Raw genomic sequence first — 26,367 nt, 5'->3', positions numbered from 1 at the left:
TGCAGCATCTATCTGTTCTTTCTCCGAGCCACACAAGTTCTCTGAAAATAAATTTTTATTGTTTCCATTCTCCCTGCCTTCTCTTGAACACTGATTCAGAGACTTTGGAATCTATTTTGCAATCTGTAGTCCTTAAACTCACACATAAAGGCTTCTTTGTTTGTTATTTTCTCAGTCTGGATTGATTGACAACTACAGAACAGTGGGCGGTGAATTTGAGTCCTGAGTGTAACGACTTTGGCAAAACTGTAACTTGTTTGTTCTTGATTCTCACCTGTAGAAATGGGAAGAGTCATAGTAAATGGGGGCTGGAGATGGAGTTCAGTTGGTAGAGTGCTTGACTAGCATGCGTGAAGCCCTGGGTTTGGTTCCTAGTATCAAACAAAACAAATATGGTGGCGTCTATGATCCTAGCACTCAGGTGAAGGTAGCAGATAAGGAGTTGGGGGGTGACTGATGGCTACATAATGAGGATCAAGGCCAGCCTGGGATCCATGAATCTTCAGCTACACAGCCATTTTTAGGATTACAGGGACCCCGTCTCAAAAAGCTAACAACCACTATACAAAGAAGGCTGAGGCAGAAGGATCACAGGTTCAAGGCCTTCCTGGGGAAATTGGTGAGACCCTGTTTCAAAATAAAAAGGAGCGGGCCAGACAGGGGGTGTACAGCTCAAAGGTAGGACATTTGGCTAGCAAGTCCTTGGGTTCAATACCCAGGACTGCAAACAAAATCATCCCCCCAAACAGTGCTCGCAAGGGTTGAGGCAGGAGGTCGTGGATTCCAGGTCTGCCTGGACAACACAGTGAAAAGTTGGCCAGCAAGGCCATAGCGACACCGTGTCTCAAAAACAAATAATTGTCCTTCAAAGGGGGGAAAAATAGTGAGACTTAAAAGACGTTAAGGGCCCCAAGATGCAGTTGAGCACTTGGTACCGGCCCTCCCTGGGCTGCATTCCTCACATCGCAAAGGTCGAGAGGCACGTTATCTACCTAGATACCGTGCCTTGATTTAGTCACCAGATACCGTTTTTCCTTTTACCACCTCACCCCGCCTCCCCCGCCGAGGGCAGGACACCCCCTCGCCGGGCCCGGCCCTCAGCAGGCCCTCTGCGTCCCCGCCCTCCCCGCAGGCGCGCTGCACGACGCTGAGTCAGGCTGCGCCCAGCTGGGGCGGGGCTCGCCCACGCGCACGCGCACTGGCGTCTGCGTCGGGCTTTAGGGTAGATTTAGGTCCGCGGGATCAGCTGACTCTCTGCAGTGCAGCTTGCGGAGTACGAGGCCACCATGTACGCTCTCGCCCTCTTCGCCAGCCTTCTGGTCACCGGTGAGTTTCGAGGCTACTCGGTCTGGTGGAGAGGGGCGCCGGAATGCCCCCTGCGTCCGGGTTGCGGGGCAGCCGGGCCGCAACGGGCCTCGCCCTCCGCTCGCTTCCCGGGGCGCTCTCGGCGAGGTTGCGCAGGGCGCAGGCGCAGGCCGGGGCCCATGTCTGAGGTGACCTGTTCCCGACTCCCTGAAAATTCGATTGGGGACAATTGGGCGGGTCGGGGAGGCGGCGTGTGCCTTGTGTGTGTGAGCAGGCCTTTGCTCAAGGTCTTGCGGGTGGCCTGCGCTTCTCCCCGGAGTGTGTGTGTTTGTGTGTGTGTGTGGGGGTGAGGGGGTGTCAGGTGGGAACCGGGGTGACCCCTCCCACCGCCGTGTTGTTCCCGTCTTGGCCTGAAGCCCCATCCTGCAATCCAGGTTGGCTCGTGACCTCTGTCTCAGACTGCACGAGTATGGGAGTTGCAGGAAGCTCCTGTGTGTCTGCCGGGGGTGATCTTGACATGTGTGTGAACCCCGCAGCGGAGTAGAATTTGGAGGGAGTTTTAAGGTTCCCCGGTTGCATTGAACCTAGTATTTTTGCTGTTTGATCTGGCCAAGCCGTTGCCCTGCCTTTATTTTGTAGCAAATATGAGAGCTGGGCACAGAAGTTGTTTCTAAAATGGTACCGCTGATTTTGTTAAAAGCACTGCAGGTTCCCAAGGCAGCGCCAGGGGACCCACTGCATCACCTTGATTCTAGGCGAGGCCACCCGGTTTGCTGTGGGGGATCATTCCCGGAAGTCTTGGCTTACTTGGTCTCATTTCAATCATCTTGTTGCGCAGACAGGTGTGAATTGTGATTTTAATCCCTACAGAGGGCCTTCTCTCAAGTCGATATTTTCGGGTCATAGCCCACCAAAGGAAGTAAACATCTCTAGCTCCCGATTTCAGGGTCTCCTTATTTGTATCTACTCATTGGAGGAGGGGCCTCTCCAAGACAGGGTCTGGCTAGGTACCCCAAAGTGGCATTAAACTTTTTATGTAGCCCATGCTGGCCTTGAATTCCTCATCTTCCTGCCTCCACCAAAGTGCTTAAAAGAAAAACGTTTTGATCAGGTTAGGGTGGTGAACACCTATGATCTCAGCATTTGGAAGACTGAGATAGGAGGAGCTTGACTTTGAGGCCAGTTCAAGGCTAGTCTGCGCTATATATTGAGATTGTGTTGCAAGGAAAATGAAAAGAAATGCAATTGATTCTGTTGGCACTGAGTCATCCCATCCCTCGTGAGTTCTGATTCACCCACATCACCAAAAAACAGACTTCTTTTTTTCCTCTTTCTGTAGTGTGGGGCATTGTGAACTTGGACCCAGCAGATGGTAGTCGAGCACCCTCCAACCAAGTCACAGCCCTTAATTGTTTCTTTGAGAAAATAAGATCTATTTCTAATGCATTTGTAGTTCATCTGACCAGAGTCTTGGTTAAATGTGCCCCCTTTTCACCAAGTGCTTAGGTAGGTGGGAGGGTCCTATGGTGGCCTTGGTCTAACTCCTGGCCATTACCAAGGTCACACTGATAACTGGAAGAATGCTAGCTTGTCTTGACGACTGTCTACCATTGAGTTGTCGGTAAAGCCTGTGGTGGCCATAGTCCACGTGTGCTCCCGTGAGACACTTGGGCCTGTGGGTTCAAGAGTGGGGCGCTACTGTAGTTCAGGGTACCACTCAGACTCTGGAGAGATTTCATGGCTTGCGTTTTAATGATGTCCTGGGTGCTTAGCGTGTTCCAGGTTCTGTCCAATCTTCACAAAGGCCTGGGGGTACAGACGCCTGTATACATTCAGTCTTCCTGCCTTTCCCACCTAGACAGTAAGTAAAGACATGCTAAGAGAATTAAAGGCCAGTTTAATCTCTTCATGGGGAGTGAGGACAGGTGCCCAGACTCTAAAGTTACAGGCTGTTAACTGGAGGTGGGGGTGGGGGATGGGGAGTGTCTCAAGATGCTCACTCTTTGTATGTGTTCCATTGGCAGGGCTTCAGATACCACAGCACAGGCCCCACATGGTAGAGGGAGTAAGACCTGGGTCCTGGCTGGTTTTCCTCTAATCTCTAGAACAATATTGCTCATGTGCGCCCCCCCCCTTCCCATATATAAAACCCTGTGCTGGGTGTAATTTCCATTCACTCTCCACAGTGGTGACTTGGTGACAGGTAAGCCTAACTAGCACGGGCATCATTAGCCACCTGCAATGGCAGCCCCTAACTCCATGCATGCTGTGTCTGGGCCTGCTTGCACTGTCAGGGAATCTTAGTGACAGGATGTGCAGTTGGGGGATTGCTCCAGTGGGAACAAGTGGGTCAGGGTTGGTGAGTTGAGCAGAGAGAGGTAGCAAAGGTGCTGGCGTGGGGCAAATGCTGCACCAAAGAGGAGATGCCATTGCAGCTGTCACTTGGACTGTGGCTAACCCCCTAGTGTCTGTGCACACTGAGGCAGTGTGCTGTAGCCTAGCCTGCTTAAGTTATGAATAGCAACAGGAACCCCCAGTTTCACCTGCTGAGGATGCCAAGTAAATCCTGTTTAGCAAAAGGTAGCTTTTTTTTTTTTTTAGACAGGTTCCTGCTTGTAGCCTAGGCAGGCTGGCCTCTAAACTGTGCAGCAGGCTAACATTGAACATAATCCTCCTGTTTGACATGTAGGAGTGCTGGCTGGAGTTACAGGTGTGAGCCACCGTGCTAGCTTCTGTCAGTTTTGTTTTGGGGGTGCGTGTTGGTGTGTGGTGTGAGGTTTGCACCTCTCTCAAAGGCCAGGGGAGGCCAGTCACACTTCTCTTTATTCCCTTGAGCCCAGGTCTCTCCCTGAACCTGAGAGCTCAGCTGGCAGCCAACAAGTCCCAGCCATCCTTCTGTGTCCGTCCCCACAGTGCTAGGTGTGGCCACTCCCAGTTTATGTAGGCGCTCGGGATCTGAACTCAAGCCCTGAGGCTTGTGAAGCAGAACTACTGAGCCATTTGCCTGTCTTGTCAACTTCTTGGCTCATATTTGACAGGTTGTTTTGGATTTGAGTTGGAGGGAATTGTCTAGCTCAGGGAAGGAGAACCTAGCCTGTTGTTTTTTCTTTCACTCAAGTGTCTTACAAGTGTGGTAAGTGCCTCAGACTCTTAACCCTATGCCTCCATTTTCTTGTGCGGAAACTGGAGAGTCCAGGCTATTGGCAGGATCTGAAATGGACAGGAAGAGAAAGGGCAGGTTGTTATTCTATGGGGCTGGGAAGTCCCTAAGGCCAAGGCCTACTGCTTGGATAATGGCTCTATTTTTTATTTTATTTATTTTTTTTTTTGAAGCGGGCTGTTGAATTCTAGAGTATTGGCTTCTAGGATCTGAACCTTGTTCTCTAGCTGGCCACCAGGCAAGAAGTTACAGATCTGATACTACTCTCCCCTCCCCCACCCTCACCACCCACATTGGGGATTGAACTCAGGGCTTCCTCTCATGTCCTAGGTATTCTGGATTTGCTTAGACAAAGAACAGGCAAGAGCACTGATTAACTTGACCTGCTTGTTTGTTTTGTTCATGGTACTAGGGACTGAACTCAGGACTTTGTGTAAGCACCTGCTCTCCCGTTGAGCCACATGTCTAACTCAATTTTTTTTAAAGATTATTTTATTTTATGTGTATGGGTATTTTGAGTTACAGATGGTTGTGAGCTGCCATGTGGGTGCTAGGAATTGAACCCTGGTCCTCTCTGGAGGAGCAGCTATTAACCTCAGAGCCATCTTTCCAGCCCCCTCCAGCTCGATTTTAATTTTTTTTTTTTTTTTTTTTTTTTGAGGCAGGGTCTCACTATTGTCCTGGACTCAAGATGTAAATCAGGCTGGCCTTGAACTCACAGAGATCCACCTGCCTTCGCCTCCCAAGAGCTGGGACTGAAGGCATTTACTACCATGCCCCGCCTAGGGTTGGCCTTGAACTCCTTTTTGGTCTTGATCTGCCTCTGCCTCCCCAGTCCTGAGGTTATGGGTGTGTACTGTGTCACTGTGCCCCGTTTCAAATTACACTGTCTTATTTATTTAATTGGTGGTGGTACTAGTGTTCGAAGCCAGGACCTTGTGAATGCTGGGCAAGCACTTTACTAGTGAGCTAGATCCCCAGCTGCTCCCAACTTAAAAAGGAGGGCACAGAAGGTCAGGTTGTCTCTCAAGCCTTTAATCACAGCACCTGGGAGATAGAGGCAGGTTAATCTCTGTGAGTCGAGGCTAGCCTGGTCTATGTAGAAGCTCCAGGGCAGTCAGGGCTGCATAGCAAGGCCCTCTAATCTCAGCACTCAGGAGCACAGGGGCAGAGCTCTTGTGAGTTTGAGTCCATCCCGATCTACTTTGTGAAACTGTGTCTCAAAACAAAACCCACAGTGGTTAAGTATAGTGGTGGGTGTGGAGACTTTGGCTATTGTAAAAGCACTAGCTGCTTTATTTATTCATTGTTTCTTCCAGATGTGGTGAAGTTTCAGAGTATATTGGAGTCTAGGTTTTTGAGATGCGGTTTTGCTGTCTTGGCTGGCCTGGAATTTGTTATGAGATCACTGCCTGCCTCTGCCTCCCAAGTGGGGATTACAGGTGTGCAGTGCCACTGTTCAATAGTCCATCTTAGGCATGGAGCAGAGTGTTATCTCATTGCCAGCACTGTGTGGCCTTAGGCCAGGTATTAATATCCTGATTTCTTCATATGCCACATGGCGTTCATTGTTACTCTCTCTCTGCGTTGCCCTGAGGATTTAATGAATTTGCAGCACTGTTGTCTCTATCCTTGTCCTACCAGCATAGTGACCTTCCTCTGCTCTTGGCTTGGTGACTTCTGTGGCATCTTCCATTTCAAGGGATGCTGTGGATTAGCATCAAATTTAAATAACTTATTAAAAATGTGTGTGCTGGGCTTAATTATGGAGTTAGGAAAGCAAATAGGGTAGTTAGCCAGCAGCTAGGAGGTAGCTGAACCAGGTTTGGCTACCAGGCCAGCCTTTAATGCCCTGACATCAGTGGATCCCAACTGCTTTTAGGGTATCTAAACACTTGCATCTAGACCTATTGTCAGAAATTGTGGATCCGGGTTAGTCCCAAGCCTGGCTTCCCTGTGCATGAAGTCGGTGAGCTGTTGAGATTAAGTAATGGATGCATACAGAAAGCAGGCTCAAGGACTAGCCAGGAATGATAGTCTCCCTGCCTCACTCAGTATAAGCTATCCTTTCTCCCTCTTTCCTCTCACAGCCTCACACACTGAACTCTACCTGCAGACCCACCATTTTTTTTTCCCCTTCTTTAACAGAAATGGTAGCATGCGGCTGTTTTTGCTTCTTGATCTTTTTAGACATGCAGAAAAGTGGAAGGGGGAATTACAGGAGACTCCATGTATTCAGTGGCCTGCTTAGGAAATGGTCTCCTTGGCCAATAACTCTGGCCTGGTTGCTAATCATACACAGAAGTGGAGTCCTCTGGCCTATGTGGTGTGTTCATTTTGATTTCATTCATGAGACAGCGTCTCACACCCCTGGCTGGCTTGTAACTCACTGTGGTGTTCAGATTGCTCTGAAAGTATTGGTAATCCTCCTGCCTCAGTAGGAGGGAGTCACTTCTGCTCTCCCTCGCTTTTGATTTACAAACCAGTTACAATGAGGGCATAGCTAGTTCCTGAAACCCTTCACCTAGTTTATCCTACTATTTGTGTGCACTGTTTTGTTTTCGGCTTAAACAGGAATTTATTTCTTACAAATCAATTACTTCTGCCTGAAGGGATCTCTTCCTGGCCAAGTTCCCCAGTAGCCTCATTTCCTGTTCCAGTATTCCTGTCTATTTGCCATGTCCCCTACCTGTGGTTAGGGGATGGTGGTGGTGGTAGTGGGGGCTGGTAAGTTGGCTCAGCATCTAAAGGTGCTTGCCTCCAAGGTTTGAGTCTGACTCCCAGGACTCACAGAGAACTGACTTGCAGGTTGTCTGACCTCCGTTGGTGTGCACACACATGTGTGTACAAAGAGAGTAAGTTAAATCATTTTTTTTTAAGTGTACATGACCTTGTGGTTCCTTCCTGAAACATCTGCCCCCTCCCCCAAAAACCCGCCTCTGTTCTTCAAGTCTTCTCAGATGTGCTGTTAGAGTTTCCAGTGCTCTGCCTGAACTAGCCTCAACCCCACCCTGAAGCTCTTACAGCTTATCTTCCCTTGAGCATTAGTGTCAAGCTACTGTGTCTGCAGCTTACACAATAGTGCCGGGCATTGTCAGGTGGCAGTGTGGTTGGGAAATGGCCAGTAGATGGTGAATGAGGTCAGTGTGCATGAAACAATGCTAATACTGCCAAAGAGGCCGCACCAGATGGCTTAGCAGGTTACGGCACTTGCCACCGAGCCTGAACTGCCTTGGTTCCGTCCGTCCGTGGACTCACATGGTGGAAGGAAGAGAACTGACTAGTTGTCCTTTGGCTTCTACATGCATGTTGTGATGAGAGTGTGTTCATGAACATGTGTGTGTGTGTGTGTGTGTGTGTGTGTGTGTGTGTGTAATTAGGGGCTGGAGAAATGGCTCAGTGGTTAAGAGCACTAGCTACTTTTGGAGAGGACCTGAATTCGATTCCTAGTCCCCACATGGTAGCTCACAACTGGCTATAGCTCCAGTTCCTGGGAACTGAGTACCTAGTTTTTGATCTTCACTGGTACTGTACTCACACATACATATAAGTAAAATAAATCTTTAATAAATGTAATTAAAAATAGTGTTAAGTCTCATTAGCTTTTTCAGTGCTTGGGATTGAAGCAGGGGCTCACAGATGAGACGGTTAGAGACAGGGTCCCTTAGTGTAGTTATGTAGTGTAGTGGCCGCAAACTAATGGCAGCTTTTCTTGGGCTGCAATTAACAGCCATTTGCCACCATACCTGGCCTGTCTGCTTCTCTGTCTTGACCCTTCTGGAGTCCTGCTAAGCAATTGGTCACCCTACTGATAGCTGCGTTCTCAGCTCTCTTATTTTGAGGCAAGGTCTCAATATGTGTTGTGGGCTGGCTTTGAACTCCTGGTTCTGTAGCCTTGGCAGAGGTTGAATTTGTGACCTTCTTGCCTCAGCCTCCTGAATAGCTGGGATTATAGGCCAACATCTTCATGCTGGGTGTGCCCAGTCTTTTATCAGGATTAAATGAAGCATTTTATGTTCTGACATTAACATTAAGACATTGTTTCTGGGAGTTGATAAATCCAGTGTGACTCTTTGGGCTCCGATGAAATACTAGCCTTCACAGTAGAGTGTGGGCAGGCTGGAGGGACACCCCCTCCAGTGCCTGTGGGAGATGATTTTTCTGTAGGCTGTAGGACCCAGGAAGTGAGATGAATCTGAAAAGGGAACCAGTTATAATTTGGGGAAGTGACTTTTCCTCACACTGCCAGAAATTGGTGGTTCTCAGGGTTTGATTGAGTGGGCAGTGCCGGAGGCCTCTCTGAACAAACTACACGGATATATGAGATTATCACTCTGACCTGTCATTGTGCATTCTAATAACAGGAAAACTAAAAATCCCAGGAAGGAAAATGCTTTCCCTCAGGACCAACACCCTTATGTGTGGAAGTTACTGGAGACTCCAGAGAGCTTTTGTTCCTGTGGATTGTTGGTGTCAGTGTCGCTCCCCTTATCCCTTGAGTGTGTGTATGTGTGCCTGTGTTTGTTTCTGGGCATGAAGCCCAGGGTTTGTGCATGCTAGGCAAGTGCTTAACCCACTGAGCCCCCTCTCCCCCCAACTCCCGACACCTGGCTGGTGTTATTTAACACACAGCTGCTGCTGTGTTTGGTCTGTTGGGCCATGTGTCAAATACTTCTGGAAAAGAGAATTGAAGTGAGGAGCTTGCCATACCCCTTCCTGCCCCTCTTTGGGGTCTCTGGGACCTGCTTTTAAGACCGCACCTTGAACAGTTGATGGCCAGGGCTGCAGCCAGAATATCCAATGCTTCCCAAGGTAGCTTTCTAATCAAGACAAGTTGGCTTAGTCCTCATGGCGGCAGTGAGAGAGTTGAGCAACCAGCCTGGATGCTGGGCCATTCTAGCAGCCTGCTTCAACTTTTAAGTCACCAGAGGAGAGTTGAAATGTTAGATTTCAATCAAAGGAAACCCAGAATGACATTGTAGGCAGCATGCTTGTGTCTGAGACCTTCGCTCTGAGCAGCCACACAGGTCAAGTTCAGATCAGACTGAAACTTGCTGGGCCAGCAATGGAGCATTGACATAGATGACCAGCTCTCCTGAAGTTCTAGAACCACGCTGCTGTGTCTCTGGCCCTTGCCTGTACTTTCTCACCTGACTGGAGCCTGGGCATATTGCAGTCTTATCTAAGTATATAGAAGTTCATCTTATCACCTGAATGTGTGACCATTTGAAGGAAGAACTTTGCCAAAATCTTTTTCTTTTGAATTGGAGGTCTCACAAAGCCAGGATGGGGGATACACACAGTTCAAGTTCTGTAAGCTGGACTCTGTAAGGAGACAAGTATGTCATGCCAGTGAAGGTCTCTGGGAGCCCACTGAGTGGAGAGACAGTCAATGCCATGTATCTGTTTCAGAGAAATGTCTGCAAATGGAACTGAGGGCAACACTGCCTCTTCTCTCAGTTTCTAAGCAACTTAGCTGTTGCCATGGTGATTTATTCCCCAGGAAGCAGATGCAGTAAGCTTTGGAATGCAGTTGCTCCGGGAGCCTGAGCTTTTTTCTTCTTACTCTTTCGGTATTAGCACAGGTTACATAAAATTGTTAAAAGGAAGGGCACAAGGATGGTCCCAAGTAAAGAGGCTATTCAATGAATAGGGGGTAGCATGTTCTAGGCCAGGTGGTTTGCATGTGCCCTCTCTCAGCGGAGGAAGGTCTGATGAACAATAAAGACTTGTGTGGAGATATTCTGGAGAACAGAATGGTTGATTAGGCATGTGCATCAGTAGGGTTTAGCTTTGACTGCAAAAAACAGACACCTAGAATTAGAACTTCTGAAGTCTGATACAACTGTCTGCCACAGGCACTCAGGAGCATGGTGGTCTAGCTTTGACTCTCCTCCAGAAGACCTCCAAGATAGACTCTCAGCTTCACGTTTTGCATCCTTGAAGTCTGGTCTTTTTTCCCTTCCTGGTCCAAAATGGCTGATGAAGTTATAGCCAATGCATCTAAGTTTCATGTAAGATGTAATGGCCTCTCATGAACAGACCCTGTTGCAGAGGAGATTGCAAAGCATAGACTTTCATACTGGCTTCAGTGTGCTGAGTTAGACATCCACGCTCGTCGTGTGGGAGAAGTGAGATGGGTGTGGGGAATGGCTGTCTTGTAAGGGTTATTCTGATTTTAAAAGTAGCCTGAGGAAAGTGGTTTCATGCTGAAATGCAAATACTAGAACATGAGCTTTGCTCTCCCCTTCCTTCTTCCTCCCCCTCCCCCACCCCACCAGTGGTGTACACTTGGCCACATAAATCTCACAACTTCCCAGGTACCAGAGACTCCATGTGCTTCCTAATTTCACCTTCACAGAGATCCACAGATGGTTTCCATTTTTGCAGATGATTGACGTGAGCACATCATCAGGGTTAGAATAAACGGCCAAGCTGGGAGTTCTACACTGGTTGGTCTCAGCTGTAGTCCTTGCCCTTCAAGAAGAGAAGATTGTGTAGAAGTAGGGGAAGTGTTTCTACGTGGGATGGGTTGCTGGACTGGGATGATGGCTCAGCAAGCATGAGGACCTGAATTTCATCCCTAGGACCCACAAGCCACATACAGTGGTATCTAATCCCAGCACTGAGGAGGCAGAGACAGGTGGATCCTGGGGCTTTCTGGTGATGTAATATGTGAGCCCCAGGTCCTAGTGAGACTGGACCCTGTGTCAGAAACCTAGGTGGATGGCTGCTGAGGAATGGCACTTGTGACATGCACATATATGTGCACAAAATAAAGAAGTTCCAGGTATGAACTGAACAGTGAGCCTGGGGTAGGGAGTTCCTTGGAGGGTAATTAACTGGTAGCTACTGCTCAGTGTTACAGGTCATAATGCATTGTAACTGCAGTGTTTGCTCCTTGCTGGGCTCCCCTTGGTCTGACCTCCCAAGAACTTGTTTAGCCCCTAGAGAAACCAGAACTGTTTTCTCGGCTCCTGGCAGGTGTCCTGGGGCTCACTCCCCTTGCTTGACTCCTGGGACTTGGGGTCAGTGGCTAACAGCCTCTGAGGTTGTTGGCTGTCTACAGCTGTCCAAGTGTCTGCTCTCCCATGTCCCTGATAAAATAAGTAAATGTCCAGTGGGCCGAGAGAACAGCTCCGGTCCAGTTGGTGTGAGCCCTATGTTCTGATCCGGAGAGTGGGTCACCGGGAGGTCCTGCTGCTGCCACAGCTGCAGATGATGACAGTGGCACTCATGTATTATGTGACGGCACATGTTTTATAGGTGCTGGGTAATGCTTGCTGATCCCTTGAAGCAGGTACGAGCAATAACCCCATGTACAGACTTCAGGAGGCCAAGATCTCCAGGGCACATGACTAGAAGTGAGCACCACCTAAATAGTGCAAGGTCACTCCAACCAGGCTGGGACGGGATTGCCGGTTACAGTCCCTGGGAGATGAGGTGGTTGTGTTTAATAGGATCATCTTGACTCTTCACAGTCCCCTGACATCAGAAGCTTTGGTTTAAAGGTGCACACACAGGCTTGGAAGAGCAGTAGCTTGCTTAAGGCTGTTTGCACAGGAAGTGGCAGAGCTGGACCTGGAGGAGGCAGGTCATGTTCTGTGCCACATCTAATTAGATGTTGCCCAGTAGATGTGATGGGTCTAAGGAGTCCTAGTCTGAAGCTTTAAATCCTTCAAGATGTCTCAAGAGTACCCAGACCACACAGGGCTCTGTGAGCAATCCTTGCCTCCCAGCCTTCTGGTTTTATTAGTGTGTGTGTGGGATGGAGTGTGGGGTGCGTTAAGTATACGTGTGCCATGATGTGAGTGTGGGGGTCAGAGGTCAACTTGTGGGGCTTTTCTCCTATCATACGGGTCCCAGGGATCTGACTGGGTTGCCAGGCTTGGCAGCATGCACATCTTACCCATTGAGCCATCTTGATTCATTTTGTTTTGGAGACAGGATCTTGTTAAATACCAGCTGGCTTCCATAATCCCCATTTCAGCTGTCCAAATGCTGGGCTTTCAGGTGTAAACCACTATACCTGACTTCTGAGTGTTTCCTAATTTTTTTTTTTTTTTATGTTGTTTATGGCACGTGTGCAGGTTGTGAGAGTCAGTTCTTTCCACCAAGTGGGTCCCAGGGATCAAGCTCAGGTCTTCTGGCTCGGCAGTGAGCACCTTCACCCGCTGAGCCATCTCACCAGCTCTCTGGGAGTGTTTGGAGTAGGATCTGGGGCTGCTGTGAAACAAGGCCAGACTCCTGTCAGCCTTTCTTAATACCATATAATTCTGTTGATGCCTAGTTTTATATTAGATTGTTTTATTATTACATTATTTGCCAGGACTGGGGGTTATTAAATCCTGGTTCCACATGTGCTAGGCAAGCACACTGTTTGCCATTGAGCTATATCAATCATTTAGCCATGAGACAGACTAGCCCCAATTTATAGTAGTTCTTCCTCAGTCTTCCTAGTGCTGGGACTACAGGCATGTGTGACCATTGTGACTTAGAAAGGTTTTCATGTGGTAGTCATGGTTGGCCTGGAACTAACATGTGTTTGGATCAAGCTGGCCTTGAACTCACAGAGGCCTTTGTTAGCCTCACAAGTGCTAGGATAAAAGCTGAAGCCAGATGTGTCGGCTTACCTCTTCATCTCAGCACTGGGGAGACTGAGGCAGGAGGATTTGAGTTTGAGGCAAGCCTTGGCTACACTGCATATGGAGGCCTTATCTCAGAAAACTAAATCGGGGAAGGAAAGACAGCAGTGCCTACCTCTTCCCTCCCCTGAGGACAACTAGCAGCCAGGCCCTTGACTTGAAGTGTAGAGTTTAACTTGTGCTTGCTGAGTGCTGTTGATGTCCTTACAGACATGAATAACAGCAGGTTGAACCAGGAGCCACTAGGAGCTCAGGTAAACACTCTAAGAACTTTCTTAGAGGTAGCTAACCAGCCACCTCAGAAGGAAGTTGGTTTTGGTTTTTAAGGGCAGGGTGTGAGAGGGTGAGACAGAGGCTACAATATTGCCTGGAAACATTTTTTTTTTTTTTTGGGAAATAACTGTTGGGAAAGTGGTTTGGGGTAATTTCTTGAAAAAGATTTATTTTTGTTTTTGATGTGTGTGTGTGTGTGTGTGTGTGTGTGTGTGTGTGTGTGTGTGTGTGTGTGTGTGTGTGTAGGCAGCAGATTCATGGTTCATGTGATAGTATCTAAAGATGTTCAGACTGTCAGGTGAGCTTGTTCAGGGAACCCCAGTGGAGTTGGTGGATGCAGTAACGACGAGCACATCATTCACTCCCTTGGTCTTCAGGAAGAGCCTGCTCATGGATCCGTGTGTGGGCCACGAGTTTGTTAAATGCAGGCAGGTGACTCTCTGGGTGTTCAAGGTGAAGCAGTGTGACTGAGGGCTATGGGGTTTTCTAGTTTGACTTAGGCCAAGTATTGGTTCTCATGCTATCCCATCATCTTCTGTGTCTGGCAAAATCTCTGGGTTGTTTGTTTGCCTTTGGTTTTGAGATCTGATTGTGTAGCCCAGGCTGACCCCAAACTCACCATCCCCTGTCTCAGCCTCCTGAGTGCTGGGATTGCTGTAATTAGATTTTGAGGATTGAAAAACCTGATACTGTTTATAATAGGACAGGTTCTCTACCTGGCCGGCCATTTCTGTGATGCAGAAGTGACTGCTCAGGTGGCAGGCAGGGCTAGTCCTTAGCACCATGGTCTTGTGTATCAGGCTTGTTGGAAAGGGACCCCCCTCCTCATACCAGTTTTTCCTTTTTTTTTTTTAGCTCTGACCACCCCTGTCCAAGACCCGAAGGTATGTGCTGGGGGCTCAGCGGTGCTGTGCAGAGACCTGAAGACAGCAGTGGAATGTGGGGCCTTGAAACACTGCCAACAGATGGTGTGGAGCAAGCCCACAGCGGTGAGTGCCAGCCACATGCTGCCCTCTGCAACCTCCCAGTGTCTGTAGAGCACTTTGTCCTCATCTCCTTGGGGACCCTGTGGCAGATAGGACCCGCCCCTGGTTGTGTTCAGCTTACCTTAGAAGTGGAGACTCAGAGTCCTGTCCCTTTGGTTCCCTGTGTCTTGGTGGTCCCACACTCCCTTGTGGGCCTTCCTTCAGGTCTCCCTCCTTCACAGGTGAGGGGCTGGTGGGTTGTGGTGCAGGCACACAGGCAGGTGTACCCAGCCTTCATCGTTGATCCCAGGAAGCTCAGACCCCATCTGCTCACCCTCCCTCATCCCTCAACCAGGCAGACCACTGAGACCACAGAGCCCTGAGACCCAGCTGTAGCAATGCTGTTTTATTTCCAGCTGTAACTGGGCTGGCAAAGATGACTGCCATCATGTCAATGAGATGACAAATGGAGGGCTCTGAGAGATGGGCAAACTTGCCATGCGTTCTTATCTGTCTCAAACCTCAGGGACTAAGCATAGAATAATGGGGCTGCTACTGGCTTGTGCTGGGACGCGCCAGTGGAAGTGGCTGAGTTTGACTTAGTGGAGTTTGGGTTCTGAATTTGTCAGGACTGATTGCTCATTTTTAGCAAGAGAAGAAAACTTCAAATATTGCTGGGTTCTCATTTGCTTCCAGTCCTTTAGCAAGTTCCAAGCGTAGTGAGTGAGGGCTGTGGAACCTTCTGAATCAGTAGCAAGGCAATGATTAGGACAGCACCTTGAGGGTGGGGGAGTTTGGGTCCATTGTGTGACTTGTCCAGATATACAGAACTTTCTCTGTCACATTCTTTTCCTCTTAGAAATCCCTTCCATGTGACATATGCGAAACTGTTGTCACTGAAGCTGGGAACTTGCTGAAAAATAATGCCACCCAGGTGAGCTACTGCAGAGGAGGGTGGGTATGGGCTATGGCTGGAGGCTGTGTGTTTCTAAGACACCTGTCTGGCTCTGGGCTCCAGAAAAGAGTGGTGTTGGCTCAGGGCTGGCAAACATTGACATGTCTCACCTTGTAGGATACACTAAATCTGACTGAGCAAGTTTGTTTTATTGTTAAAGATTTTGTTTTTAATTGTTAAAGATTTTTTAAAAGTTTTTCATGTGTGTGAGCGTTTTGCCTGCATGTATGTATTTGTACACCTGTGCCTGGTGCTCAAAGGTCAAAAGAAGGCATAGAATCCCCCTGGGACTGGAGCTGCAGGTGTTTGTGAGCCACCATGTGGGTGCTGAGAGCCGAACCCAGGTCCTCAAGAGCAGCAATTGCTTTTAACTGTCTGGCCATCTTGCCTCCTTTTTTTTTCTTTTTCTTTTTTGAGGCAGGGTGTCATTACACAGAGAACTCCTTATGTAGAGCAGGCTGCCCTCAAACTAAGATATGCTTGTCTCTGTCACCCGAGTGCTGGGATTAAAGGCTACAGTACCGGCTCTTTTTTTTTTTTTTTTTTTTTGGTTTTTCGAGACAGGGTTTCTCTGTATAGTTTTGGAGCCTGGCACTCGCTCTAGAGACCAGGCTGGCCTCGAACTCACAGAGATCTGCCTGCCTCTGCCTTCCGAGTGCTGGGATTAAAGGTGTGCGCCACCAATGCCCGGCCAATACCGGCTCTTTTGTCTTGCTAGGTAGCCCAGGTGTTTCTTGAACTTGTTGTCTATTGCCTTAGCTGTATGAGTGCTGGAATTGTAGGAAGGTACCACCACACTCAGCTTTAACACCATCATTTGTGTGTGTGTACATGTGATGTGTGGGTGTACTCATCTGTGTGTGGGCATATGGAGGCTGAAGTTGACTAGGTGTCTGCCTCTCTCTCTCTTCATTTAATTCACTAAACATGGGTTTGTCATATCAGCTAAACTCTCTGGCCAGCCACCTCTTGGGATCTGCCTGTTTTCATTCCCCAGATAGCACTGGGGTTTGAGGTGTGCTTTGCCAACCATGGCTTTTATGTATGTGGGTGCTGAGGATCTAAACTCAGGCTTTCTTGATTGTTGCTGGAGTCAGTGATAAAGGACCTTTTATCTTGCATTGTGTCCCTTTGCAGGAAGAGATCCTTCGTTACCTGGAGAAGGCCTGTGAGTGGATTCATGACTCTAGCCTCCAGAACTCGTGCAAGGAGGCGGTTGATTCTTACCTGCCTGTCATCCTGGACATGATTAAGGGGGAGATGGTAGGTCATTGGGGGAGGGCCCAGAGCAAAGGGGCTGAAAAGGGAAGTGTGTTCATGGCTTTGCATTTCTGCTGCAGCTCTTCACAGGGCTTCTTGTGGGGGATAGCTATGGCATGGTGGCTTTCCTGTCTGTGCTTTGCAGGGGCCAGGGTGCCTTGGACTCCTGCATCCTGTTGATAGATAGAAATCCGTAACTCTTGTCAGGCCTCTTTCTAGAGCAAGCACATGGCTTCATCTCTGTGTATGTAGAATTGAGGACTAATTCTGGGGATGTAGTATGAGGGCAGCTGCTAAGATGCTTGCTTGTCAACAGCATGTGTGTACTCTGCCCAAACTGGGTGCCAGAAGCTAGGAGTCAGCAATGAACCAGGAGCTAGTTTTGTGAAATATGAAAGGCCTTCAGGAAGGAGAGGTGCTGAAGAAGCCAGCCACCGGTGCTAATAGTGCTAAAGGTTTTGTGAGGAAGGTGGGCACGTGACACAGAGTCTTCTGTGTCCCATGGCAAGACCCCCCAGAAAGAACACTACAGCATTGCTGGAGGTGTTGTGGGGACAGTGGAGATGGACAGATGCACATTGGGTTTTGAAGAATGAATAGATTGGCCTTACTCATGGAGGGGGAATACAGGAGCATGAAGGGCTGGGAACATTTCTGGGTCTCTGGGGAGTTGGGAGTGGAGTCTTTTTTGTTAAAATGGCCATGCAAGGGAGCAGGTTGAATGGGATAGAATTGGGTGTAAACTGGAGATGCTCCTAAGGTAGTCACGAGTATGAGTAATAGTAAGAGATGAGAATTTGTGAGTCACGTGGAAGGTGGTGGTTTGAAACCAGTGGGTTGTGTTAGCTTGCTTGCAGCTTGTGAGCGGACCATGGCCATCACTCAGTTCCTGACCCTTTCCCTTCTACTCAGTGGCTAATCTCCCTTTAAGGAAGAGCTGCAGTGAGCTGCAGAGACATTTTGGGGCTGGGAGGCCTCTGTAGGTTAGGTACGGTGGTATAACTTTTCTATTCGCATCCTAGGTGCCCTGAGTAGTATAGTGTTCTTTTTAATGGACACAAGGGAGGAACTGACTGATGATGCAGGCTTCTCTTGCCCTGTGGGGCCGGCTTTCAGCTGTCTCTTCTCCCTTCCAGAGCAACCCTGGGGAAGTGTGCTCTGCACTCAACCTGTGCCAGTCTCTCCAGAAGTATTTGGCTGAGCAAAACCACCAGAAACAGCTTGAGTCCAACAAGATCCCGGAGGTGGACATGACCAGAGTGGTTGCCCCCTTCATGGCCAATATCCCTCTCCTGATGTACCCTCAGGATCACCCCCACAGCCAGTTCCAATCCAAGGTTAGCTGAAGGCGGGTGGAGTCAGGGTGAGCACAGTGGGAGCATCATACACAGTGCTGAACAGAACTACTCTGTTCTGTCCCTTGACTTTAGTTTCTAAAGAATAGGATATTTTAAATATGCAAAGATGCCTACCCCTTACTGAAGCATAGCCTCTCCATGCCATGCCCTATTGCCAGCCCCATGTAGTACTGTTACAGAATGATTGGCCTGGAGGTTAAAAGCCTGGCTCCCAGGAGCTGTTAGTAAGTCAGTCATCTATAGTGAGATGTGGCTTTCTGCTATTCTCTTTGTAGATCAACGATGATGTCTGCCAGGACTGTGTGAAGATGGTGACTGACATCCAGACTGCTGTGAGGACCAATGTTACCTTTGTCCAGGGCTTAGTGGAGCATGTCAAGCAGGAGTGTGACCGCCTGGGGCCAGGCATGGCTGACATGGTGAGCCTCTGGCGCCCCCATACTTTGGATGTGTTCTAGGCTAAGGTGGGAGCAAGTAGTGACCATCCCACTGACTGAGGAAGAGGTGGTTTGGCGTTTCCCTTTCCCTAGCTGCTTTTAGTGGGGTGTGGATATATTTTGGTTAGGTGAGTCAGCACTGGAAGAAACCACTTTGGTAAATTTTTTTTTCCTTTTCTGTCACCGTCCATTGGAAACATTAGAACCACTTTTTTTTTTTTTTTTTTAAAGTAGCTGATTTGTGTGTGTCTGTGCGTGTGTGGCACAGCACCTGTACGGCTGTCAGAGGACAACCTGTGGGAATTTGTTGTGGGTCCTCAGGGATAGAACTCAGTGGCCTTGCCTTTCCCCACTGAGTCATCTTGCCAGCTCTAGAACCTGTTTTTAAAAGCATGGCTGTGGTCTGTGAATGAGGCTTTCAATCCTGCTTCCCCCAGGAGTGGGCTACCTCATAACTGCAGGACATTGGTTCTGTGGCCTCAGCACCCTAATGAACATGTGAATGGCTTTGGAAGGTTCTTAACAGTGTTTTGCAGCTACATTCTCTAGATTGCTAATATAACAGTGGCTTCATGGCCTTGGGGCATTTAGCCTGTCAGTCACTGAGGACTGAGGACTCCAAGGTCTTTTGTTACAATATCTCCACAAATTTTATAGGGGGTAAATAACCAAATTGCTGTATTGTCTTAGTTAATCTGAGGTGATACTTAGATTTATTCTGGGAATTTTTTTTTTTCCTTGTGAGAGCAGGTCTCTCTGTGTAGCTCAGGCTGGCCTCAACCTCTGGCTGCTGCGATTATGGGCCTATCTATGTCCATGTGCTAGTCAGTCACCAGTTGGCACTGTTGAAATGCCATTTTGGGGTTTGATGAACTGAACCTCTGTCTTTGCAGTGCAAGAACTACGTTGACCAGTACTCTGAAGTTGCCATTCAGATGATGATGCACATGGTAGGTGGCCAGGGACCTCTGGTTAGCATTCACAGTTGGCACCGCCGTGCTTTAGAATCCCCCTTTTCCAGTTGGGGGCCAAAGTAAACTCTTTGTCTGGCAAACTCCCTATTCATGACCCTAGCCCATCCTCCTGCCCGCAAAGTCTTCCTTAGCTGATGCGATCCTGGACTGCCCTGATAGCTGTCAGTCTGTGCATGTGTGATTTGTGCTCATCAGATTGCTAGTGTCTGGCTGAACGCTGGGATCTATAGGGATATCGTGCTCTGCCACTACACCAGGGTGGGAGAATTCAAAGGGCAGCCTGTGTTCTGTGTTGGGAGAGAAGTTATCCCACTTGGCAGAGCTGGATCTGCCAGGGTCAGCTAGAGTTGCTGCTAATTTCCCCAGCTCTTGTTGGGTGGTGGCTCATTGCCTGTGAGAAGTGGGAAACGTGGAGCATGGGAGACAGCCACACTGGTGGTCAGTACTGGCAGAGCTGAGTGGGAAGCACGTGTCTCCACACTCTCATGGACTGCTGTGAAGCCTTGTTCATGCTTGGACATAGGCCCTTTCCTACTCTCTGTATAGTTACCACCCAGCGCTGGCCTGACCTGCTCCACAAGCAGGCCCTCTGGCCAGGTGGCTTGTTTAGGATCGTTGCTCATGCCCTGGATAGTAAAAACATCTAAAGGCAGCTTATAAAGACCTCCATGGTAAAGATAAACCTTTGATGTGGCCGAGTGAAGTTCTTTCTTCTGGGTAACTTCCATCATTTTTATTAAAGGGGAGGGTTAAAAAATGTTTTATGTATCAAATACCAAATCATTTGAGTTTTGAAAACATACGAATATATATAGATATATTTAGATATATTTATTATTTTAGGGGAAATATGGTTTCCTTTGCCTTTTCCCCTAAATATGATGGTCTCATTTTGTAGCTTTTTGGCCTGAGATCTACCTGCCTTCACCTCCCAAATGCTGGGAGTAAAGGTGTGCACCATCATATCCAGCTGGTCATTACATTTGTATTCAGCTGCATATTAATCCAAAATGTGGACAGAGTGTCATTTCTGTGACCTCTGTGGGTAAAGTAGGCCGCTTCCTTATTTATAGCCATGTGTATGCATCATCCCTGTTTGTCACTTAGGATAACTGAAGCTGGAATTACTAACTAAAGCCCACACCTCCACCTTCCAGGCTGGCATCTGGCCTGAGGTTGGGGAGTTTGCTCTGTGTAACCCTCAAAAGGTCAGGTGTGATTAGCTCTGGCGATGGAGGCCCTTTACAGGCACAGTTTCCACCAGCTGCATATGCATAGCATGGCCTGCCCTTGAGGGCTGGACTAGCTGCCTAGGCCCCATCGTTCCCTTACTGCCAGGGTGTTGCCCTTAAACTTTGACATCCTTTTGCCTGGGAACTGCTTAATTGTTGTTTTGACTTTTCTTAACTGTTGTGTCCTTTCCTTTCTCTTATTTCACCTCCGATTTCCTGTTTTTTTGTTCAACAGCAGGATCAGGTATGTGATGAGATTTTGCTTGTGGTAGTGGTCTGCTGCTTCTAGTTGTTGGCTCCCCCCCCCTTTTTTTTTTTTGGTCTGGCATGGTGAGTTCTGAGGTACAGCAAAGGATCTCCCTATACAAGGCCCCTTCCCTGAGACTGAGCGCTTTGGGTCATGGGGGCTAAACTCCCCCTTTTGGAGAGCCGGAAGGTGGTGAAGCTAGCAGGTACCTATGCTCAGGTCAGCACCAGCTCACATGCCAGTTGCCAGGATGATGACGGCAATGCCTTAACTTCCTTCAGTGAAGGGAGGCACTGGCCCTGGTAGGACACCTGTGTCCTTCACACTGGGCGACATTGCATGACTTTGTGCTGTTTTCCTAATCCCAGAAATGCTTCTGCATGAGCAAACTAGATGCTGACAGTGGCTTGACTTGCTGGATGGAGAGACTTGTACATGGTCTCTCAATTGTGGCTTCTACCCTTTAGGGAATGGGTCATGGGGCCTTGTTGGATGGCATGTTTAGTTCATAATAGCTGAGCCATTGCCCTTTTGGGTCTGTTCTGAATATTGCCTTCAAGCAATATTGTGTTCTAGATGCTGGAAGGCATTTTGAATCTCGCAGGAAAGCATTTAAATTGAAATGCCTGAATTTTCATTTATGCTGCCTCAGAGACAGGCCCCCTAAATTTTGTCATTCCACTTCCCACCACTAAAAAAGATTTTCTACTCTTAAAGTATGTTAAAGACAGGGAGTTTATGACACATGGCCTTAGTTCTCTAGCCTCAATCATACAGGTGGACCATGGCCATGGTCTAGCCCTCAGCATCGTTGCTCCCATGCTGGGCTCAGAGCTGAGTGCTGTCTGTTCCTGGGGCTTGCTGTTGGCTTTGGCAGTGTGACGGACAGTCAGAATATTGACACTGGGTTCTCTGTGGCTTGGTGTCTAGATGGTGAGGGGATCTGCTTGAAGACCTTGTGACTGGAAATGCCTCAACAGCTTGGGTCCTGGGTTCTCCCGTGTACTTTGTGCATTTGTAAACAATGAAATATGGCTTTTAGGAAAAGACGGCATTTCTTCTCCCCACTGCACCATTTTAAATGTTGTCACACTGAAGCTGTGGTTTTAATTCTGACACATTGGGCTGTCTGAGATCATGGGTCTTGTGGTTTCCCTCAAGTGGGCTGGGAGAAGTATGTAGCCCCCGCTGTCCTTGGAGCAGCAGAGGCTAAGAACCACTTCCTCCAGGTGGAACTGGTGTCCATGCACTGTTCTTTAGCTGGAGCCCTTTGGTTTGAATCTGAAAGCTCTTCCTGAGGGGGAGGAGTCAGCTTTATCTGCCAGGGCCTTAGCACCCTGACCTCGGTGTCTAAGGAGGGGTTTGAGAGTAGCAGGCACAGGCTGGCTGACAGTGACTATGCTTTCTCCAGCAACCTAAGGAAATCTGTGCTCTGGTTGGCTTCTGTGATGGGGTCAAGAAAGTACCAATGAAGACTTTGGTCCCTGCCCTGGAACTGACGGACTCCTATGAGGTACATTCTGTCACTGTTGTGTTCCTCTCCTCTGTTCTCAATGTGTAGCCACAGGTGAGAGGGCAAGGCATCTGATGGAATAGGGAATTGTCTGGGTACCACCTGTGTCCCATGTGCCGTGTCGTCGTGTCCCCCCCCCTCCCCCCCCCCCCCCCCCCCCCCCCCCCCGTGCTTATGTGTGTTATGAACACACTCCAGTTCCCTGAGAGAAGGCCGTCATCTGAATTAAGGATTCCAGTCTTCGGAATACACTGCATTCTAAGGGCCTGTTGGACAGCAGAGCTAGAAGACAGTAGGTACAGAGGCCCCGCTGCCAGCACTATATTACCAGAGGTGGATTCAGGAATCAAGAGCTGGCATTGACTTCTAAACAGGCAGAAACCAAATTTCTACAGTGCCATCTACCTCTCCCACACAAACATAGGATAGCAAAGTGATGAAACGTCCAGGGGACAGCTGTTTCAGGAAGGAAGGGGCTACCTCTACTTTACTTCCTCAAGTATGAAACTAGGGTGGTTTGGGGGGTAGAGGGGGTCATAGAAGGTTGAGGAAAGGCATGGGCTTTCTACCCTGGAGTTAGGGGAGTACACAGAAGCCACCATCACATTGCATTGGGTAGGCAGTGGCCTTTGAGGTTACAGGCCTGTCCTGTTGTCCATTTGGTGGTAGGGGCAGCCTTAAAACATTCTCCTTTTGCCCTTCACAGGCCCCCAACATTGTTTTCTGCAAGGCTTGTCAGTTTGTGATGCAGAAGTTCTCTGCACTAACGGCTAACAAAGACGCTGTGGTATGTTGCCTCATTGCATGGAGAAGCCCCCTCTCTGTTTTCCAGAGTCAGACAGTGCCCATGGGACATGGTCTCCTGACAAATGCACACCCCAGTACCCAGGAGGGAGGTTCCCAGCACCCTATGCATTAGCCAGTGTGGTCTTCAGGGGAGGGATGTAACACTCCACTATTGGCCCATTCCCTGGTGGGTCTAGGGTCTCTTCTTCCTGGCTAGCTCCAGTCTGATGTGATGCTTTCACCTGTTTCAGGATCTAATGATGAAATCTGTGAGCAAAGCATGCACACTGATCCCCGGTCCTGATTCCACCAAGTGCACAGAGGTGATACAAACGTTCGGCCCCTCCCTGCTGGACATCCTTCTGCGTGAGGTGAGCGCAGACATGTGTGGTGTGATCCGCCTCTGTTCCGGTAACCCTGACTCAGTGGAGACACTTGAGCAGCCCGCAGTGCCCATCCTGTCTGCACTACCCAAACAGCCTGCATTGCGTGGTAAGTCCAAGGCCCATGGAGGGAAAGGGGGGCCATAAGAGGCCACTCTCAAGTTAAGGAGGACCCTGCCAACACTGAGCCCTGTGTCATTTGTGTGTAGCCATTGTGCCTCAGAAGAAGACCGGTGGGTTCTGTGAAGTGTGCAAGAAACTGGTCAGCTATTTGGAACACAACCTGGAGAAAAACAGCACCAAGGAGGAGATACTGGCTGCACTTGAGAAGGGCTGCAGCTTTCTGCCTGACCCCTACCAGAAGGAGGTATGGGGGTGGCTGTTCACTGCGAATGTCCCAGTGCAAGTGTGCAGGAGGGTCCTCTGTGCTCTAGGCTTGCGGCTGGGAGGCAGCATATGGAGCCATAGAAGGAAAAGGGCCTAGGCTAGTGAGGTCAGCTCCCAGACCCTGAGGCTCTGGAATGCCTAGCTGCATTGATATAGCCAAAACCAAAACCTGTGTTCCTTTCCTTGGCAGTGTGATGACTTTGTGTCTGAATATGAACCTCTGCTGGTGGAAATCCTTGTGCAAGTGATGGATCCTTCCTTTGTGTGCTCGGTAAGCCTCACCAGGTGCCTGGGCCTTGTAGCAGTATGGATGTGGTCTAACAGGGTGGAGTGGGGTCAGGGAGCAAGATAACCAGACTGCTATTAGATTGTGGCAATTCTTCAATCTCCGCTTATTTCCCTCTGCTTTTGTCCTTTATCATACAGAAAATTGGGGCTTGCCCTTCTGCCTCTAAGCTGCTGCTGGGAACTGAGAAGTGTGTCTGGGGCCCTAGCTACTGGTGTCAGAACATGGAGACTGCAGCCCGGTGCAATGTGAGTGTCCTAGACTGCCTTCTATAGCATGGCTGGGGTTTGCCTCGTGGAAATAGAACCACAGCCCTAACTGTGCTCTTTCCCATAACCCATCTCTGTCCTTGAATGATGACTAGAGATTGTACCAAATATGTAGGACCCAGGGCCTCTGAACAAGTCCTCATGGGTCCCAAGGGACACATGTTTTTCTTAGCTGAGGCCCAGCATGAGCCTTGACTCAAGGGTACTCCAAAGATGTTTGAGCAGCTGGGCCGGGGGTTGGGAGTGGTGGTGGCTTTCCTGAGTGGGATCCTGGACCTGGCCTCTGGTAAATAATCCTTCATTCAACTTTTGTTTCCTTGTCAGGAAAGATAAATCAGTGTGGGCCACTGGTGGCTTATCTGCACCCTTATCCCCATGGGTGGCACATGGGCCAGAGGCTGCTCCTCCTGTGCCGTGCTGGTTTTTTTTTTTGTCAAGCAACAGGACTTGGGACCTCACTGGCAGTGGGTGAAGGGGTCTAGAGTCATGCTGTTAGGGTGCTCTCATGGATAGCAAGGGGCTGTATGTGTTGCTCTGGTTCTGGGCAACCAGATCTCAAAGCTCTGAGGGTCCCAGGTCTTAAGTTCTCAGCATCTGTGACTTGAACGAAAGGTAGGTCACATTTTGGAGTGATGCTGACCTGCATGTGACCTATGAATGTTTGTCTTGTGTATCCTGACCTGTTTCCTTTTCTTCTCCCAGGCTGTCGACCATTGCAAACGCCATGTGTGGAACTAATTTTCCAGCTTGCTGAAGTTGCAGCCTATTTGTGGGTCTAGGATAATGAACACACAAGATCTATTTGACTTCATTCTAAGTAGGACCCCTACTACCCTACCCCCCTTTTTTTGTCCTTCCCCCATCTTATAGCATTGCTGTCTTGTAAGAGGTGCTGATGGCCCCTTTCAGTGTTCCCCTTCTGCCTGAAGGATGAGGACATTCAGGGCATCAGCTCTCCAGCTGCCCTTTCACCCACCTGCTGGAGGGGGTGCTGAGCCAGAGAGCAGGAAGGCCTTCTGAGCCCTGACTTGGTGTACGGGGTGGGGCTTCTGTGGCCACCTCCTATCTTGAAGAGGTTGCTGCTCACCTTCCTGTGGTACCGAGGAGTTTTCTATGGATGATTTGAAGCACAGGGTAATCAGGTCTTTGGGTTGATGGAATTGCCATCGTCATAGCACAGATTTCAGAAGCACCTGCAGGTGGCTTGCTTGGGACACTGCTTTCTAGGTCAGCCTTCCCCTCTGCTTTCCTGTGTTCCCCCTGTCTACCTTGTTTGGGGTTCTGTGGGCTAGGGTGGGGAGGGGAAACTTCTGAATGTAACTTGCCCATGCCATGTGGGCCTGGCCTTTTGTTGTGTGAGGGTCATGAACAGTGTTGTCAGCTTGGCTGTCAGGGCCCTGCACGCCCCTTTCCTACCTTGTAGCTCTTGTTGAATTGCTCTCACCTCATCATGGATGAAGCATCTGCCTGGCAGCGGGCGATGAACTGAGAGGCCTCTGTGTAGCGTAGGTACTGTTGGGAATCTTGGCTGGTCTGTTGAAGAGCTGAAGCTACTCTTGTGCCTCCGGTTGCCAGCAGACGGCCAGCAGGATGGGCATGTACAGCTAAATGGACCTAGATTTTAATTTGTTTTGCACTAAAGTTTCTGTGACTTAATAAAATTCTGTTAACCAGATCGAGGCTTCTGTTTCTTTGACACCCCAACCCGAGGCTTATGGGTCCTGAGTCCCCGGCCCCTCCCATCCCCCAGAACCTCATACGTCACCAGAGGCAGTGTGCTGCTGGTTCCATGTGAGTTGCTTTTTCTTTTTAAACAGAGCATTCCAGAAACTTTCATTGAATATCAGTTAAACAAAACCTGGAGGAAATCTTGAGGGAATAACTTAATTTAGAAAAGGAATACACACAAACACTCTACATTCAAAACCCAAG

At 49.0% G+C, this 26,367-nt stretch overlaps 1 protein-coding gene across 4 annotated transcripts; it reads left to right on the top strand.

Annotated features, from left to right (window-relative positions):
- Nucleotides 1–1,167: 1,167 nt before the first annotated feature.
- On the top strand, nt 1,168–26,110 carry Psap (prosaposin). 4 transcript variants are annotated; one of them, XM_027388304.2, is made up of 15 exons: nt 1,169–1,326; nt 14,239–14,372; nt 15,208–15,282; nt 16,441–16,566; nt 17,700–17,900; nt 18,197–18,340; nt 19,252–19,308; nt 20,803–20,808; nt 22,223–22,324; nt 23,031–23,111; nt 23,362–23,602; nt 23,703–23,860; nt 24,071–24,151; nt 24,307–24,414; nt 25,138–26,110. In XM_027388304.2, the coding sequence occupies exons 1-15, from the start codon at nt 1,287–1,289 to the stop codon at nt 25,171–25,173; spliced, it is 1,590 nt and encodes a 529-aa protein (XP_027244105.1). In that variant the 5' UTR covers nt 1,169–1,286; the 3' UTR covers nt 25,174–26,110. The 4 variants fall into 4 exon arrangements, with proteins under 4 accessions (XP_027244107.1, XP_027244105.1, XP_027244104.1 ...); XM_027388303.2 differs by having other exon boundaries at nt 20,800–20,808; XM_027388306.2 differs by lacking the exon at nt 17,700–17,900 and having other exon boundaries at nt 1,168–1,326; nt 20,800–20,808.
- The last annotated feature ends 257 nt before the right edge of the window (nt 26,111–26,367 follow it).

The sequence above is a fragment of the Cricetulus griseus genome (genome assembly GCF_003668045.3).
Source record: "Cricetulus griseus strain 17A/GY chromosome 1 unlocalized genomic scaffold, alternate assembly CriGri-PICRH-1.0 chr1_1, whole genome shotgun sequence".
Lineage (NCBI taxonomy): Eukaryota > Metazoa > Chordata > Mammalia > Rodentia > Cricetidae > Cricetulus > Cricetulus griseus.
Note: the sequence above shows the minus strand (reverse complement) of the source record. Positions and strands in the feature narration are given on the sequence as shown.

What these genes read in the sequence shown, in the direction of transcription:
- Psap (XM_027388303.2), top strand. Translation starts at nt 1,287, where the DNA reads ATGTACGCTCTCGCCCTCTTCGCCAGCCTTCTGGTCACCG. An exon ending in TGTGGAGCAAGCCCACAGCG is followed by an intron (nt 14,373 to 15,207) that starts GTGAGTGCCAGC and finishes TTTTCCTCTTAG; the next exon opens with AAATCCCTTCCATGTGACAT. An exon ending in GGCCAGGCATGGCTGACATG is followed by an intron (nt 18,341 to 19,251) that starts GTGAGCCTCTGG and finishes CTGTCTTTGCAG; the next exon opens with TGCAAGAACTACGTTGACCA.